General features: G+C 34.7%; 1 protein-coding gene across 1 annotated transcript; it reads left to right on the top strand.

Moving 5' to 3' along the window:
* Nucleotides 1–3,863: 3,863 nt before the first annotated feature.
* On the top strand, nt 3,864–10,382 carry LOC133337984 (cytochrome P450 6g1-like; the record flags this gene model as incomplete). Its single annotated transcript, XM_061546174.1, has 3 exons — nt 3,864–3,916; nt 8,884–10,051; nt 10,119–10,382. Coding segments are annotated over exons 1-3 (1,485 nt in total), but the record flags the coding sequence as incomplete, so codon positions are not given.
* Between the last annotated feature and the right edge of the window lie 3,301 nt (nt 10,383–13,683).

Here is a 13,683-nt window from a genome sequence, read left to right as displayed (position 1 = left end):
TTGCACGAAATATGGCACAGCATACGGAATTGATTCTAGAATGATGTGTGATAAGTTTAGTGAAATCGGTTCAGATTTAGATATAGCTCCCATATATATATATTCGCCCGATTTGAGGTAAATTGTGCCTCAAAGTCCCTATATATCATTCGATTTGCACGAAATTTGACACAGCGTACTAAATTAAGCCTGGGATGATGTGTGCTAAGTTTCGTGAAAATCGGTTCAGATTTAGATATAGCTCCCATATATATTTTCGTCCGATTTAAGGTAAATGGTGTACCAAAGTCCCTATATATCTTTTGATTTGCACGAAATTTGGCACAGCGTACTGAATTAAGCCTAGAATGATATGTGATAAGTTGCGTAAAAATCGGTTCAGATTTAGATATAGCTCCCATATATATTTTAGTCCGATTTAAGGTAAATGGTCCACCAAAGTCCCTAAATTTCTTTCGATTTGAACGAAATTTGGCACAGCGTACTGAATTAAGCCTAGAATTATGTGTGCTTAGTTTCGTGAAAAACGGTTAAGATTTATATATAGCTCCCATATATATTTTCGTCCAATTTAAGGTAAATGGTCCACCAAAGTTCCTAATTTGCTTTGGATTTCCACGAAATTTGGCACAGCGTACATAATTAAGCCTAGAATGATGTGTGCTAAGTTCCGTGGAAATCGGGTCAGATTTAGATATAGCTCCCATATATATTTTCGTCCGATTTTACATAAATGGTGCACCAAACTCCTAATGTTTGTCCGATTAACACGAAATTTTGCACAACGTATCAAATTGAGACTAGAATGACTTTATTGGGTTTTGTTGAAATTGGTGCAGATGCAGCCATAGCTTCCATATGTATTTCGATCGGGTGCCAGATTGAGATGGAATTTTTTACAGTGCGGCATACCGAATAGCGTGTATCAATTTGTCTGTAAATCGTTTTCCATAAATTTGTCCCATGGTACGCAGACGACTCTAAATCTGCCCGAATGAAATTAAATTTATCAAAGGTTGCAGAAAGACATGAGTATGTTCCTTCGACGGAACATTGACATACAATTGTAAGGATACGTATGTACAATATACCCAAAGTCGTGAAGGGTATCATATAGTCGGCCCAGTCCGACTCTACTACTTTCCTTATTGGTTAAACTAATATTTTTTCAAGGCCCACCAAAGGCTTGGACTTTTAAAATAATATTTTTCAAATTCATTTTTTGAGTTATTTTCCCTAAGCGTTACACCCTAATAAATGTTTGGTTTCCCTAAAGTATTTGTACCAAAAATCGTCCCCAATAGATTTACATTAAAGCCTAATGAGCTGTTTATTTATGGTGTTAAGCGCATTTCAGTGGATGGCTGGGTGACTAACTCACTGATTGACTGACTGGCGTCCAGCCAGCCAGCAGGCTTGTGTTGGTAATTTGAGTAATCACAAGATTACAACACTTCGTAGGCGCATCAATACGGTTAGTGTATCAAAACATAGAATATTCAAGGCCAACGGAATCCAATGGAAGATAATTGATAAGTGTGATTCGTTGTGGATACTCGACAAGTTCTTAATGTGGGATTAATTTAGGGTGTTCACCAGAGGTCATTATTAAAGGACTGCAGATTTAAAGAAACAAATTTAATTGAAGTCGAGAAAAATAATTTTTAAAATTAAAGGTTGAACATCGTAGGCAATATCACAAAAACGGAACCTGATATGAAGAAAAATTCCTGTCGAATGTGGCTTTATAGTCGACGAATAGGTGGAATGTGTCGATGAGTTCTTCGTGAATTTTTTCAGGATTTGGCGCAGAGTGAAAATCTGGTCAATGGTGGATTTGCCGCCTTGGTAAAATAATATCATTGAATAGCACTTTATATGCGATGGAAAGGAGACTCATTCCTCTATAGTTGGCACATATCGTCTTGTCTCCCTTTTTTTGTGTACGGGACACAGGATGCTGAGGTTCCAATAATTGGGCATGCATTCTTCTAGCCAAATTGTACTAATCAGCTGGTGCATGCTCCTTACCAGCATCTGACCACCAGTCTTGAATAGTTCGGCTTGTAACCCATTGGCACCTGCTGCTTTATTATTCTTCAGCCGATTGATTGTTATTCTGACTTCATCTTGGCTAGGTGGTATACACTCTATACCGTCATCTATTATAGGTTATGGGGTATCCTCTTCATCGCTACTATTTTATACCAGAAGTTTTTCAAAATGCTCCTTCCAAATCATCAGCACGCTGTCTGTATCTGTCACCAGGTTTCCTTCTTCACCTCTTATAGTCCTTGAAAAAATATTTTTTAAAAATCCAACCCTCTTATAGGCCCTGAAAAAATATTCTTTAAAAATGCACGACACTTATAGACCTTGAAAATATATTCTTAAAAAAACCACGCATTTTACAGGCCTTGAAAAACTATTCTTTAAAAAATGCAAGGCCTATAAGAGCTTGAAAAAATATATTTTTAATTATCTTCTTTAAATTTTAAAATTTGCAGAAATTGTTATATTTTCAGATAAGCTCTACACAACCCATTGTTCAGTTTGCATATTACATTTTATCTTCGGAATTATTTTCACATAAAATTCCCTTTCCCCCAAAAAAATACCCACACGCCAGATACCATTCCCATTCTTAAAAATGGTCACACACACACTCAAACTCATTCATATTGGAGCACGAAAAACATAACTGCACATCCATCCTGAAATAACCCATTAACCCACAAACACAAAACCCTTAGTCACGAAAAGTAGGGCTGAAGGCAACCAGCCCTTCATAACATCGTCAACAGGAGTAGCGCTGCAGCAGCAACAGGGACAGCAACAGGAGGAGAATGGCTGATGTTTACAAACAACATTTTTGTGTGTTTGGTCTGAAACGCGGGGTGGAGGGTAATGGGAGTTAGGGAGTTGGGGTGAAATTTATGAGACACTTGTACAGATGTTTTTATGGAAATCCTCAAAACAATACAACAATAAATACAGGTATTAAGAGGTAACATCAAGCAACAGATGAAATATGTAGGCAAGTGGTGAGTGTGCGCAAAGGAATGCTCTCTTCGAAGAGAATTGGGAGAAAAAAATATTCTTTAATAAATCCACGCCTCTTAGAGGTCTTGAAAAAATATTCTTTAATAAATCCACGCCTCTTAGAGGTCTTGAAAAAATATTCTTTAATAAATCCACGCCTCTTAGAGGTCTTGAAAAAATATTCTTTAATAAATCCACGCCTTGCGGTCGACTTCGTGAAAAAATATTCTTTAATAAATCCACGCCTCTTAGAGGTCTTAAATAATCCACGCCTCTTAGAGGTCTTAAATAATCCACGCCTCTTAGAGGTCTTAAATAATCCACGCCTCTTAGAGGTCTTAAATAATCCACGCCTCTTAGAGGTCTTAAAAATATTCTTTAGTAAATCCACGCCTCTTAGAGGTCTTCAGAAAATATTCTTTAATAAATCCACGCCTCTTAGATGTCTTGAATAGATAAAAAATCCACGCCTCTTAGAGGCCTTGAAAAAATATTCTTTAATAAATCCACGCCTCTTAGAGGCCTTGAAAAAATATTCTTTAATAAATCCACGTCTCTTAAAAACCAGCAGCAACAACAAACCTTTTTTTCTACTTTTTAACCTTTTACACTGATCTAAATAATACAGCAATACAAAGAAAAGGAAGCCCTAATGCCCATTCCTAATTCTGTTACGACCCCGTCTATCCACACCTGTCCCAAGTGTCGATATTTTCATTCAACACAAGTTTGTCATGTGAAGAGTTAAATAAGACAAATGTTGGTGTTTTTTTGTCCCATAACCCCCTCTCTGAAAACTAAAGGTTGACATAATTCCTAACATGCTATCAGCCTTCGAGCCGGATAAAAGTGGTCAGAATAAAATATTGGCAATGTGAGTCGGTGTGTGTGAGTTTGGCTGAAAGGCTCAAAAAACACATCCTTAATATTTTAGCAAACACCAGGAATAATAAAGTAAAATATAATATCAAATCTTTTGTTTAACAACTTTAAGGGCCAGCTTTCTTACAGATTTACTTTTTTCCCCGGCAATTCAAAGAAAATCCCATTACCACTACAACAACAACACCAACAATAATAATAACCATCATAAAGATGAGTTACCATTTCTGTTGTTGTTATTTTTTTCTTTTTATTTCTTTAATAAAGATAAATATTATTTTGACTTCTTCTCTACAAATCGGAAGATTTGGAAGCGTAGAAAGAAGGGATATTGGCCAGGACATGTGTTTTTAGTGAGGGATTCAAATTTAAACCTCTTTTCGGAAAACGAATTTGGCATATTTTTTTATAATTAAGGAAGGGGTGTGGATTTATTAAAGAATATTTTTTCAAGGCCTATAAGAGGCGTGGATTTAACACAGAATAATTTTCAAGCCTTAGAAGAGGCGTGGATTTATTAAAGAATATTTTTTCGAGCCTTAGAAGAGGCGTGGATTTATTAAAGAATATATTTTCGAGCCTTAGAAAAGGAGTGGATTTATTAGAGAATATTTTATCGAGCCTTAGAATAGGCGTGGATTTATTAAAGAATATTTTTTGAGCCTAAGAAGAGGCGTGGATTTATTAAAGAATATTTTTCGAGCCTTACAAGAGGCGTGGATTTATTAAAGAATATTTTTTCAAGCCACCTTAGAAGAGGCGTGGATTTATTAAAGAATATTTTTTCAAGCCACCTTAGAAGAGGCGTGGATTTATTAAAGAATATTTTTTCAAGCCTTACAAGAGGCGTGGATTTATTAATGTATAGTACGAAAAGTACTAAATGTGGTATCATTTGTATTTGGCGAACCAGTAGAGCTAGAACTCTTAAATTTGAAATGAGGGTTACTAATGGAGTGTAGAATAGATAAATCAACGATTTTTTTTTGGATATTCGAACTATAAGTGTAGAATGGATATATTTATATTAGAAATTTGTTGGTATCCTGAAATTGTGATTTAGGATCACTTTGGAGGTGTAGGATGTTTTGCAAATTCGTACTACTGTGTACTAAATTTGGTACAATTTAAATTGTGGGTGAACTGATAGAGTCGGAATCCTGAAATTTTGACTTAGGATCACTGTGGAGGTGTAGGTTTGGGGTATGTACGAAGTTTTGGAAATTGGTACTACTGTGTACTAAATTTAGTACAATTTGAATTGTGGGTGAACCGATAGAGTTGGAATCCTAAAACATAGATTTATTATCAGTGTGGGGGTGTAGGATTGGGGTATGTATGAAGTTTTGGAAATTCGTACTACTATGTACTAAATTTAGTACAATTTGAATTGTGGGTGAACCGATAGAGTTGGAATCCTGAAACTTGGATTTAGGTTCACTGTAGGGTGAAGGTTTGGGTTAAGTAGGAAGTTTTGGAAATTCGTACTACTGTGTACTAAATTTAGTACAATTTGAATTGTGGGTGAACCTATACAGTTGGAATCCTGAAGTTTTGATTTAGGATCACTTTCGAGGTGTAGGATGGGGGTATGTAGGAAGTTTTGGAAATTGGTACTATTGTGTATTAAATTTTGTACAATTAGAATTGTGGGTGAACCGATAGTGTTGGAAACCTGAATCTTGGGTTTTATATCACTGTGGGGGTGTTGGTTTGGGGTAGGAAGGAGGTTTTGGAAATAAGTACTACTGTGTACTAAATTTGGTACAATTTGAATTATGGGTGAACATATAGAATTGGAATTCTGAAACTTGTATTTAGGATCACTGTGGGGGTGTAGGTTTGGGGTAAAAAGGAGGTTTTGGAAATTCGTACTACTGTGTACTAAATTTAGTACAATTTGAATTGTGGGTGAACCAATAGATTTGGAATCCTGAAACTTGGATTTAGGTTCACTGTAGGGTGAAGGTTTGGGTCAGGTAGTAAGTTTTGGAAATTCGTACTAATGTGTACTAAATTTAGTACAATTTGAATTGTGGGTGAACCTATACAGTTGGAATCCTGAAAATTGGATTTAGGATCAGTGTGGAGGTGTAGGATTTGGGTATGTTGGAAGGTTTTGAAATTGGTACTACTGTGTACTAAATTTGGTACAATTTGAATTGTGGGTGAACCGATAGTGTTGGAATCCTGAAACTTGGATTTAGGATCACTTTGAAGGTGTAAGATGGGGGTCTGTAAGAAGTTGTGGAAGTTGGTACTACTGTGTACTAAATTTAGTACAATTTGAATTGCGGGCGAAGCTACAGAATTGGAATCCTGAAACTTGGATTTAGGATCAATGTGTAGGTGTAGGATTGGGGTATGTTGGAAGTTTTGGAAATTGGTACTACTATGTACTAAATTTGGTACAATTTGAATTGTGGGTGAACCGATAGTGTTGGAATCCTGAAACTTGGATTTAGGATCACTGTGGTGGTGTCGGTTTGGGTTGAATAGAAGGTTTTGCAATTTCGTACTACTGTGTACTATATTTGGTACAATTTCAATTGTGGGAGAACCAATAGAGTTGGAATCCCAAAATTTAAATTAGGAATCATTGTGGGGGTGTAGGATCGGGGTATGCAGAATGTTTTGTTGGATTGTTGAGGAGAGTATAATGTGTGCTAAATTATACTAAATTTGGTAACATTTGGGTTTGGTTGAACCTTTAGAGCTCGAATCATGAAATTTGGTACTAAATGGTACTAAAAATTTAATTATTGGTCGATATTAATGTGTGAATTCTTTATTTTTTCTGTCATATGTAGTCTTCTGTGAAAATAAAACTCTATGTTAATACATGTTTAAATATTTCCCACTTTAGCCAACGAAGTTGCGGGCATATGCTAGTTAAAGAATATTTTTTCAAGGCCTACCAAAGGCGTGGATTTATTAAAGAATTTTTTTCAAGTCCTCTACTAGGCTTCGATTTATTAAAGAATATTTTTCAAGGCCTACCAAAGGCGTGGATTTATTAAAGAATATTTTTTCAAGCCCTCTACTAGGCTTCGATTTATTAAAGAATATTTTTTCAAGGTCTCTACAGAGCGTGGATTTATTAAAGAATATTTTTTCAGGGTCTCCACAAAGCGTGGATTTATTAAAGAATATTTTTTCAAGTCTTAGAAAAGGCGTGGATTTTTTAAGATTATTTTAAATATTTTATTACAATTTCGTCAATCATTAATAAATTTGAAACTATATAATCTATTGTCAATTCACAGTTCAATAACATTACCTCCTCACAATCTACAAATACAAATAGACAAGCTTGTCTGGCTAGAATCTCATTAAATTCATATGAATGTGATGGGTATGACTTGCATGAAGATATTGTATAGAAAAATACATTTATACAAAAATTATTACTCATATTTCATTGTCATTGCTAATATCGACAAAAAATATGTTGATAACTTCTTTGGCGAACACATGCCCACCAAATATTTGATTGTTTTTATTATTCTATGCCGATAATGTAAACATTGCACTCTCAAATTTTCGATTATGGGAATTTTAACTTTGTATTTATACAACTGGCGGAACCGAAATGGATATTAATTTTTTTTTAATTTTGTGTAGAAAATAAATTGTATGTGCTGTGTCTAAAATGTTTTGGACTTTGTTTAGATCCACATTAAGGCTTAATAATAATATCTGAATAAATAAAAATATATATTTTCAACTCACAACTCAATTCACAGACTAACTGATCAAAAATTTTAATTTCAAGCTTTTTCGCACGTGATATCTCCTCGTATTCATTTGTAAAATAAATTATTATTTAGCATAGCTTTCATCCACTCAACATTTCTAAAACCCAACCCCCTAATTTTTTCCATAATTATAATTTATAAAAAATATTCAAACAAAAATTTTATATTTGATAGCCCTAAAGCCGAACAACAGTGGGTTATAAATTTAAAAGTTAATTTCAATAAAAAATATTCTTTAAAAAGGCAAAGTCTCTAATAGACATCAGAAAAAAATCCACTCCTCTTGTAGGCTCAGGAAAAATATTCTTTAAAAAATCCACGCCTCTTGTAGGCTCAGGAAAATTATTCTTTAAAAAATCCACCCCTCTTGTAGGCTCAGGAAAAATATTCTTTAAAAAATCCACGCCTCTTGTAGGCTCAGGAAAAATATTCTTTAAAAAATCCACGCCTCTTGTAGGCTCAGGAAAATTATTCTTTAAAAAATCCACGCCTCTTGTAGGCTCAGGAAAAATATTCTTTAAAAAATGCACGCCTCTTGTAGGCTCAGGAAAAATATTCTTTAAAAAATCCACGCCTCTTGTAGGCTCAGAAAAAAATATTCTTTCAAAAATCCACGCCTCTTGTAGGCTCAGGAAAAATATTCTTTAAAAAATCCTCGCCTCTTGTAGGCTCAGGAAAAATATTCTTTAAAAAATCCATGCCTCTTGTAGGCTCAGGAAAAATATTCTTTGAAGAAATCCACGCCTATTGAAGGCCCAGGAAAAATATTCTTTAAAAATCCACGCCTCTTGTAGGCTCAGGAAAAATATTCTTTGAAGAAATCCACGCCTATTGAAGGCCCAGGAAAAATATTCTTCAAAAAATCCACACATCTTGTAGGTCAGGAAAGATATTCTTGAAAAAATATCATTAAAACGCACACCTTCGTTTACCTGTAAAAAAATATTCGTTCACATTATCCAACATAGAATCCACTGTTTGAATTTTTTATAGGAGATACAAAAATAAAGCTTTCTCAAATATTCGGAATGCAATCAGGTTTTGCCTGAAATGTAAAGATGATTTATCATCGGGTATTAATTCAGCGGCAGTACAATTTAAAACTTCAACCTGACTTCAAGCCGGCAATCATGTGGGGGCTTGCGATAGTTCCAATATTCCTTTACATTCTCTATAAATACCAATACGGTTATTGGTCAAGGCATCCGCAGGTGTCAAGTGTACCGGGTAGAATATTTAGTGGAAATTTATACGATTTTCTTAGCTTCAAAACTAATTTCGGTTATCATTTAAAGAAAATCTACGATGATCCGCAATTTGCGGATAAACCTGTGGTGGGCATCTATGACCTCTATAGACCTGCATTGCTGATAAAAGACCCGGAACTTATCAAACAAATTTTGATAAAAGATTTCGATTGTTTTTGTTATCGTTTTCATGATATCGATATAAATTATGACCGCATCGGAGGTCAAATGATGTTCTACACCTGCTATCGAGTATGGAGGGAAATGCGACAAAAACTTAGTCCCGTTTTTACAAGTGCCAAATTGAAATATATGTATCCGCTGATACAAAATGTGGCAAAGAATATCGAAGCGTATTTTGATAGTGAATCCGAGGTTCATCCAGTGGAATTGAAATATTTCTGTGCCCGTTATACCAGCGATATTGTGGCCACCACCCTGTTGGGATTCCAATCGAATTCCCTGCAAAATCCCAACGAAGAATTGTGGAAAGAAATTGCTCTATTGGCCCATTTTAATTTGAAGAGAGCCATCGACTATATGGTTATCCTGTTCGCTCCAAAACTTGCTCGGCTCTTCCGTTCCAAATTGCTATATGAAAAATCTGAAGAGTTTATTAAGGCCTCCATAAATCATGCCGTAAAGGAAAGGTTACTTCGAGGAGAGCAGCGCAACGATTTAATTGATATGTTTGTTAAATTGCGAGACGAAGCTTCGCATAATGGTAGGGATGTTGAAAAATATATGCAGACCCTGATAGCCCAGGCTGCCATATTCATTGCTGCTGGTGCCGAGACTTCATCAACCACGATGTCCAATGCTCTCTTTGAATTGGCAAAGCAGCCAGATGTGCAACAAAGACTTAAGTCTGAAATAAAGCAGGCCTTTGACCAAGAGGAAAGTTCTGTCCTATCCTATGAAATCCTCAACAATATGAAATATCTTGAAATGGTGATAAATGAAACTCTGCGTCTATATCCTGTTTTACCAATTCTGGAGAGATTATACAAAAGACCAGCTGGAAAATCGACCCACTATTCGCTGAGGCCATATTGTGATTTCGATATACCCAATGATATGTCGATATATATTTCCCTTTTTGGTTTGCATTATGATCCGAAGGTGAGTCGGACTTTTTGTTGTTATAAAAATTACAAAATAAATGTTAAAAAAAATTATTCATTTCTAGTACTGGCCCAATCCCACAAAATTTGATCCCGATCGTTTTTCACATGAGAACAAATTGCATATAAATCCCATGACCTACTTACCCTTTGGCTCGGGACCCCATAACTGCATTGGCAGTCGTTTGGCAATGCTTCAAATGAAATGTGGCCTGGTACATTTTCTGCGACGACATCATGTCCGAGTGAGCAAAGATACGGTGCTGAATCCAGAATTTGACACCAAATCGATATTATTGGAGGTTAAGGGTGGCATTCATCTGGAAGTTGTAAGAGATGGTATTTAACGAAAATTATAATAAAAATTTATAAAAAAATATTAAAAAAATAAAAATATCTTCCCCGAAAAAATATTCTTTAAAAAAATCCACGCCTATTCTAAGGCCTGAAAATATATTCTTCAAAAAATCCACGAATTTTGTAGGTCTTAAAAAAGTATTCTTTTAAAAATCCAGTCCTATTCTAATGCTTGAAAAAATATTCTTTAAAAAATCGACGAATTTTGTAGGCCTTGAAAAAATATTCTTTAAAAAATCCACGAATTTTGTAGCCTTGAAAAAATATTCTTTAACAAATCCACGCCTTTTTTTAGGCCGTAACAAAATATTCTTTTAAAAATCAACGCCTTATGGAAGCCTCTTTTAGGCCTTGAAAAAAATATTCTTTTAAAAATCTACGCCTTATGGAAGCCTCTTTTAGGCCTTGAAAAAAATATTCTTTTAAAAATCTACGCCTTATGGAAGCCTCTTTTAGGCCTTGAAAAAAATATTCTTTTAAAAATCTACGCCTTATGGAAGCCTCTTTTAGGCCTTGAAAAAAATATTCTTTTAAAAATCTACGCCTTATGGAAGCCTCTTTTAGGCCTTGAAAAAAATATTCTTTTAAAAATCTACGCCTTATGGAAGCCTCTTTTAGGCCTTGAAAAAAATATTCTTTTAAAAATCTACGCCTTATGGAAGCCTCTTTTAGGCCTTGAAAAAAATATTCTTTTAAAAATCTACGCCTTATGGAAGCCTCTTTTAGGCCTTGAAAAAAATATTCTTTTAAAAATCTACGCCTTATGGAAGCCTCTTTTAGGCCTTGAAAAAAATATTCTTTTAAAAATCTACGCCTTATGGAAGCCTCTTTTAGGCCTTGAAAAAAATATTCTTTTAAAAATCTACGCCTTATGGAAGCCTCTTTTAGGCCTTGAAAAAAATATTCTTTTAAAAATCTACGCCTTATGGAAGCCTCTTTTAGGCCTTGAAAAAAATATTCTTTTAAAAATCTACGCCTTATGGAAGCCTCTTTTAGGCCTTGAAAAAAATATTCTTTTAAAAATCTACGCCTTATGGAAGCCTCTTTTAGGCCTTGAAAAAAATATTCTTTTAAAAATCTACGCCTTATGGAAGCCTCTTTTAGGCCTTGAAAAAAATATTCTTTTAAAAATCCTCGACTTGTGTAGCCCTTGAAAATATTCCTTGTGTAGCCCTTGAAAAAAATATTCTTTTAAAAATCCACGCCTATTGGTGTGTAGGTCCTTGAAAAAAATATTCTTTTAAAAATCCACGCCTATTCTTTTAAAAATCTACGCCTTATGGAAGCCTCTTTTAGGCCTTGAAAAAAATATTCTATTAAAAATCTACGCCTTATGTAAGCCTCTTTTAGGCCTTGAAAAAAAATATTCTTTTAAAAATTTACGCCTTATGGAAGCCTCTTTTAGGCCTTGAAAAAAATATTCTTTTAAAAATCTACGCCTTATGGAAGCCTCTTTTAGGCCTTGAAAAAAAATATTCTTATAAAAATCTACGCCTTATGGAAGCCTCTTTTAGGCCTTGAAAAAAAATATTCTTTTAAAAATCTACGCCTTATGGAAGCCTCTTTTAGGCCTTGAAAAAAATATTCTTTTAAAAATCTACGCCTTTGGAAGCCTCTTTTAGGCCTTGAAAAAAAATATTCTACGCCTTATGGAAGCCTCTTTTAGGCCTTGAAAAAAAATATTCTTATAAAAATCTACGCCTTATGGAAGCCTCTTTTAGGCCTTGAAAAAAAATATTCTTATAAAAATCTACGCCTTATGGAAGCCTCTTTTAGGCCTTGAAAAAAAATATTCTTTTAAAAATCTACGCCTTATGGAAGCCTCTTTTAGGCCTTGAAAAAATATTCTTTAGCAAGTCCACGCCTCTTTTAGGCCTTGAAAAAATATTCTTTAGCAAGTCCACGCCTCTTTTAGGCCTTGAAAAAATATTCTTTAGCAAGTCCACGCCTCTTTTAGGCCTTGAAAAAATATTCTTTAAAAAATCCACACCTCTCTTTTCTTTAAAAAAATCTGCGCCTTTTTTAGACCTTGCACAAATATTTTTACGAAGGCCTGCCTAAAACAGGGCCTTCTAAATACGCCATAAAGTATTTCTTCGCTCTTCATTCCATATACCAAGAGGATATTTGATCCGCAGCCAATGATTGGCTAAAGCCCATCATCACACTTTAGTTTTCAAGCTAGACTCATGCGAAGATGTTCGCTGTAGCTAAAATACTAGTTCGTTTATCGCTCGTACTGTGTGTCGCCATATACAAACAACAAGATTTAATTTATGTTTAAAACAATCAACAACCTCCCGGACCCTGCAAACATTTTGGCATGATGCCAATCATGGCGACTGTGAACTAGACCCCAAACGTCTCATTGATCTGTACCACCGACTTCAGCAGAACCCAGCCAGCAATGAAGATCGCTGTAGCCGATTATTCATCCATCACATACGTAAGCAACTGATTGCAGTTGTCGGACAACAGCTGGAAGAAGCTTTCATCGCACACTCTGTGAGAGATAACAACGACTTGAAACTTTTATTAGAAGAGATCGAACGAAGCGATAAGCGGATTTTAGAAGCCATATGGCAGCGAACTCTCGATGAGATTTATTTCTTTGTGAGTCGAGAAGAGCTTATCGAACAAATACTACAACAAAAAGGTGAACAGATACAGGTTTTGGGATTGCAGCTTTGGAAGAACACGCCGAAAGGTCTTTTAAATATTGACCACTGGGAATTTCTGTATGCGCCACGTTTTTCAAGTACCTCTAAGGCGTGGATTTTTTAAAAGAATATTTTTTCAAGTACCTCTAAGGCGTGGATTTTTTAAAGAATATTTTTTCAAGTACCTCTAAGGCGTGGATTTTTTAAAGAATATTTTTTCAAGTACCTCTAAGGCGTGGATTTTTTAAAGAATATTTTTTCAAGTACCTCTAAGGCGTGGATTTTTTAAAGAATATTTTTTCAAGTACCTCTAAGGCGTGGATTTTTTAAAGAATATTTTTTCAAGTACCTCTAAGGCGTGGATTTTTTAAAAGAATATTTTTTCAAGTACCTCTAAGGCGTGGATTTTTTAAAAGAATATTTTTTCAAGTACCTCTAAGGCGTGGATTTTTTAAAAGAATATTTTTTAAAGAATATTTTTTCAAGTACCTCTAAGGCGTGGATTTTTTAAAGAATATTTTTTCAAGTACCTCTAAGGCGTGGATTTTTTAAAGAATATTTTTTCAAGTACCTCTAAGGCGTGGATTTTTTAAAGAATATTTTTTCAAGTACC

This window comes from Musca vetustissima, unplaced genomic scaffold, assembly GCF_032173495.1.
Source record: "Musca vetustissima isolate MV318-11 ecotype Yass unplaced genomic scaffold, APGP_CSIRO_Mvet_v1 utg123520, whole genome shotgun sequence".
In the NCBI taxonomy this organism is placed as follows: Eukaryota; Metazoa; Arthropoda; class Insecta; order Diptera; family Muscidae; genus Musca; species Musca vetustissima.
The sequence above is the reverse complement of the archived record's forward strand: the minus strand, read 5'-3'. Positions and strand labels throughout refer to the sequence as shown.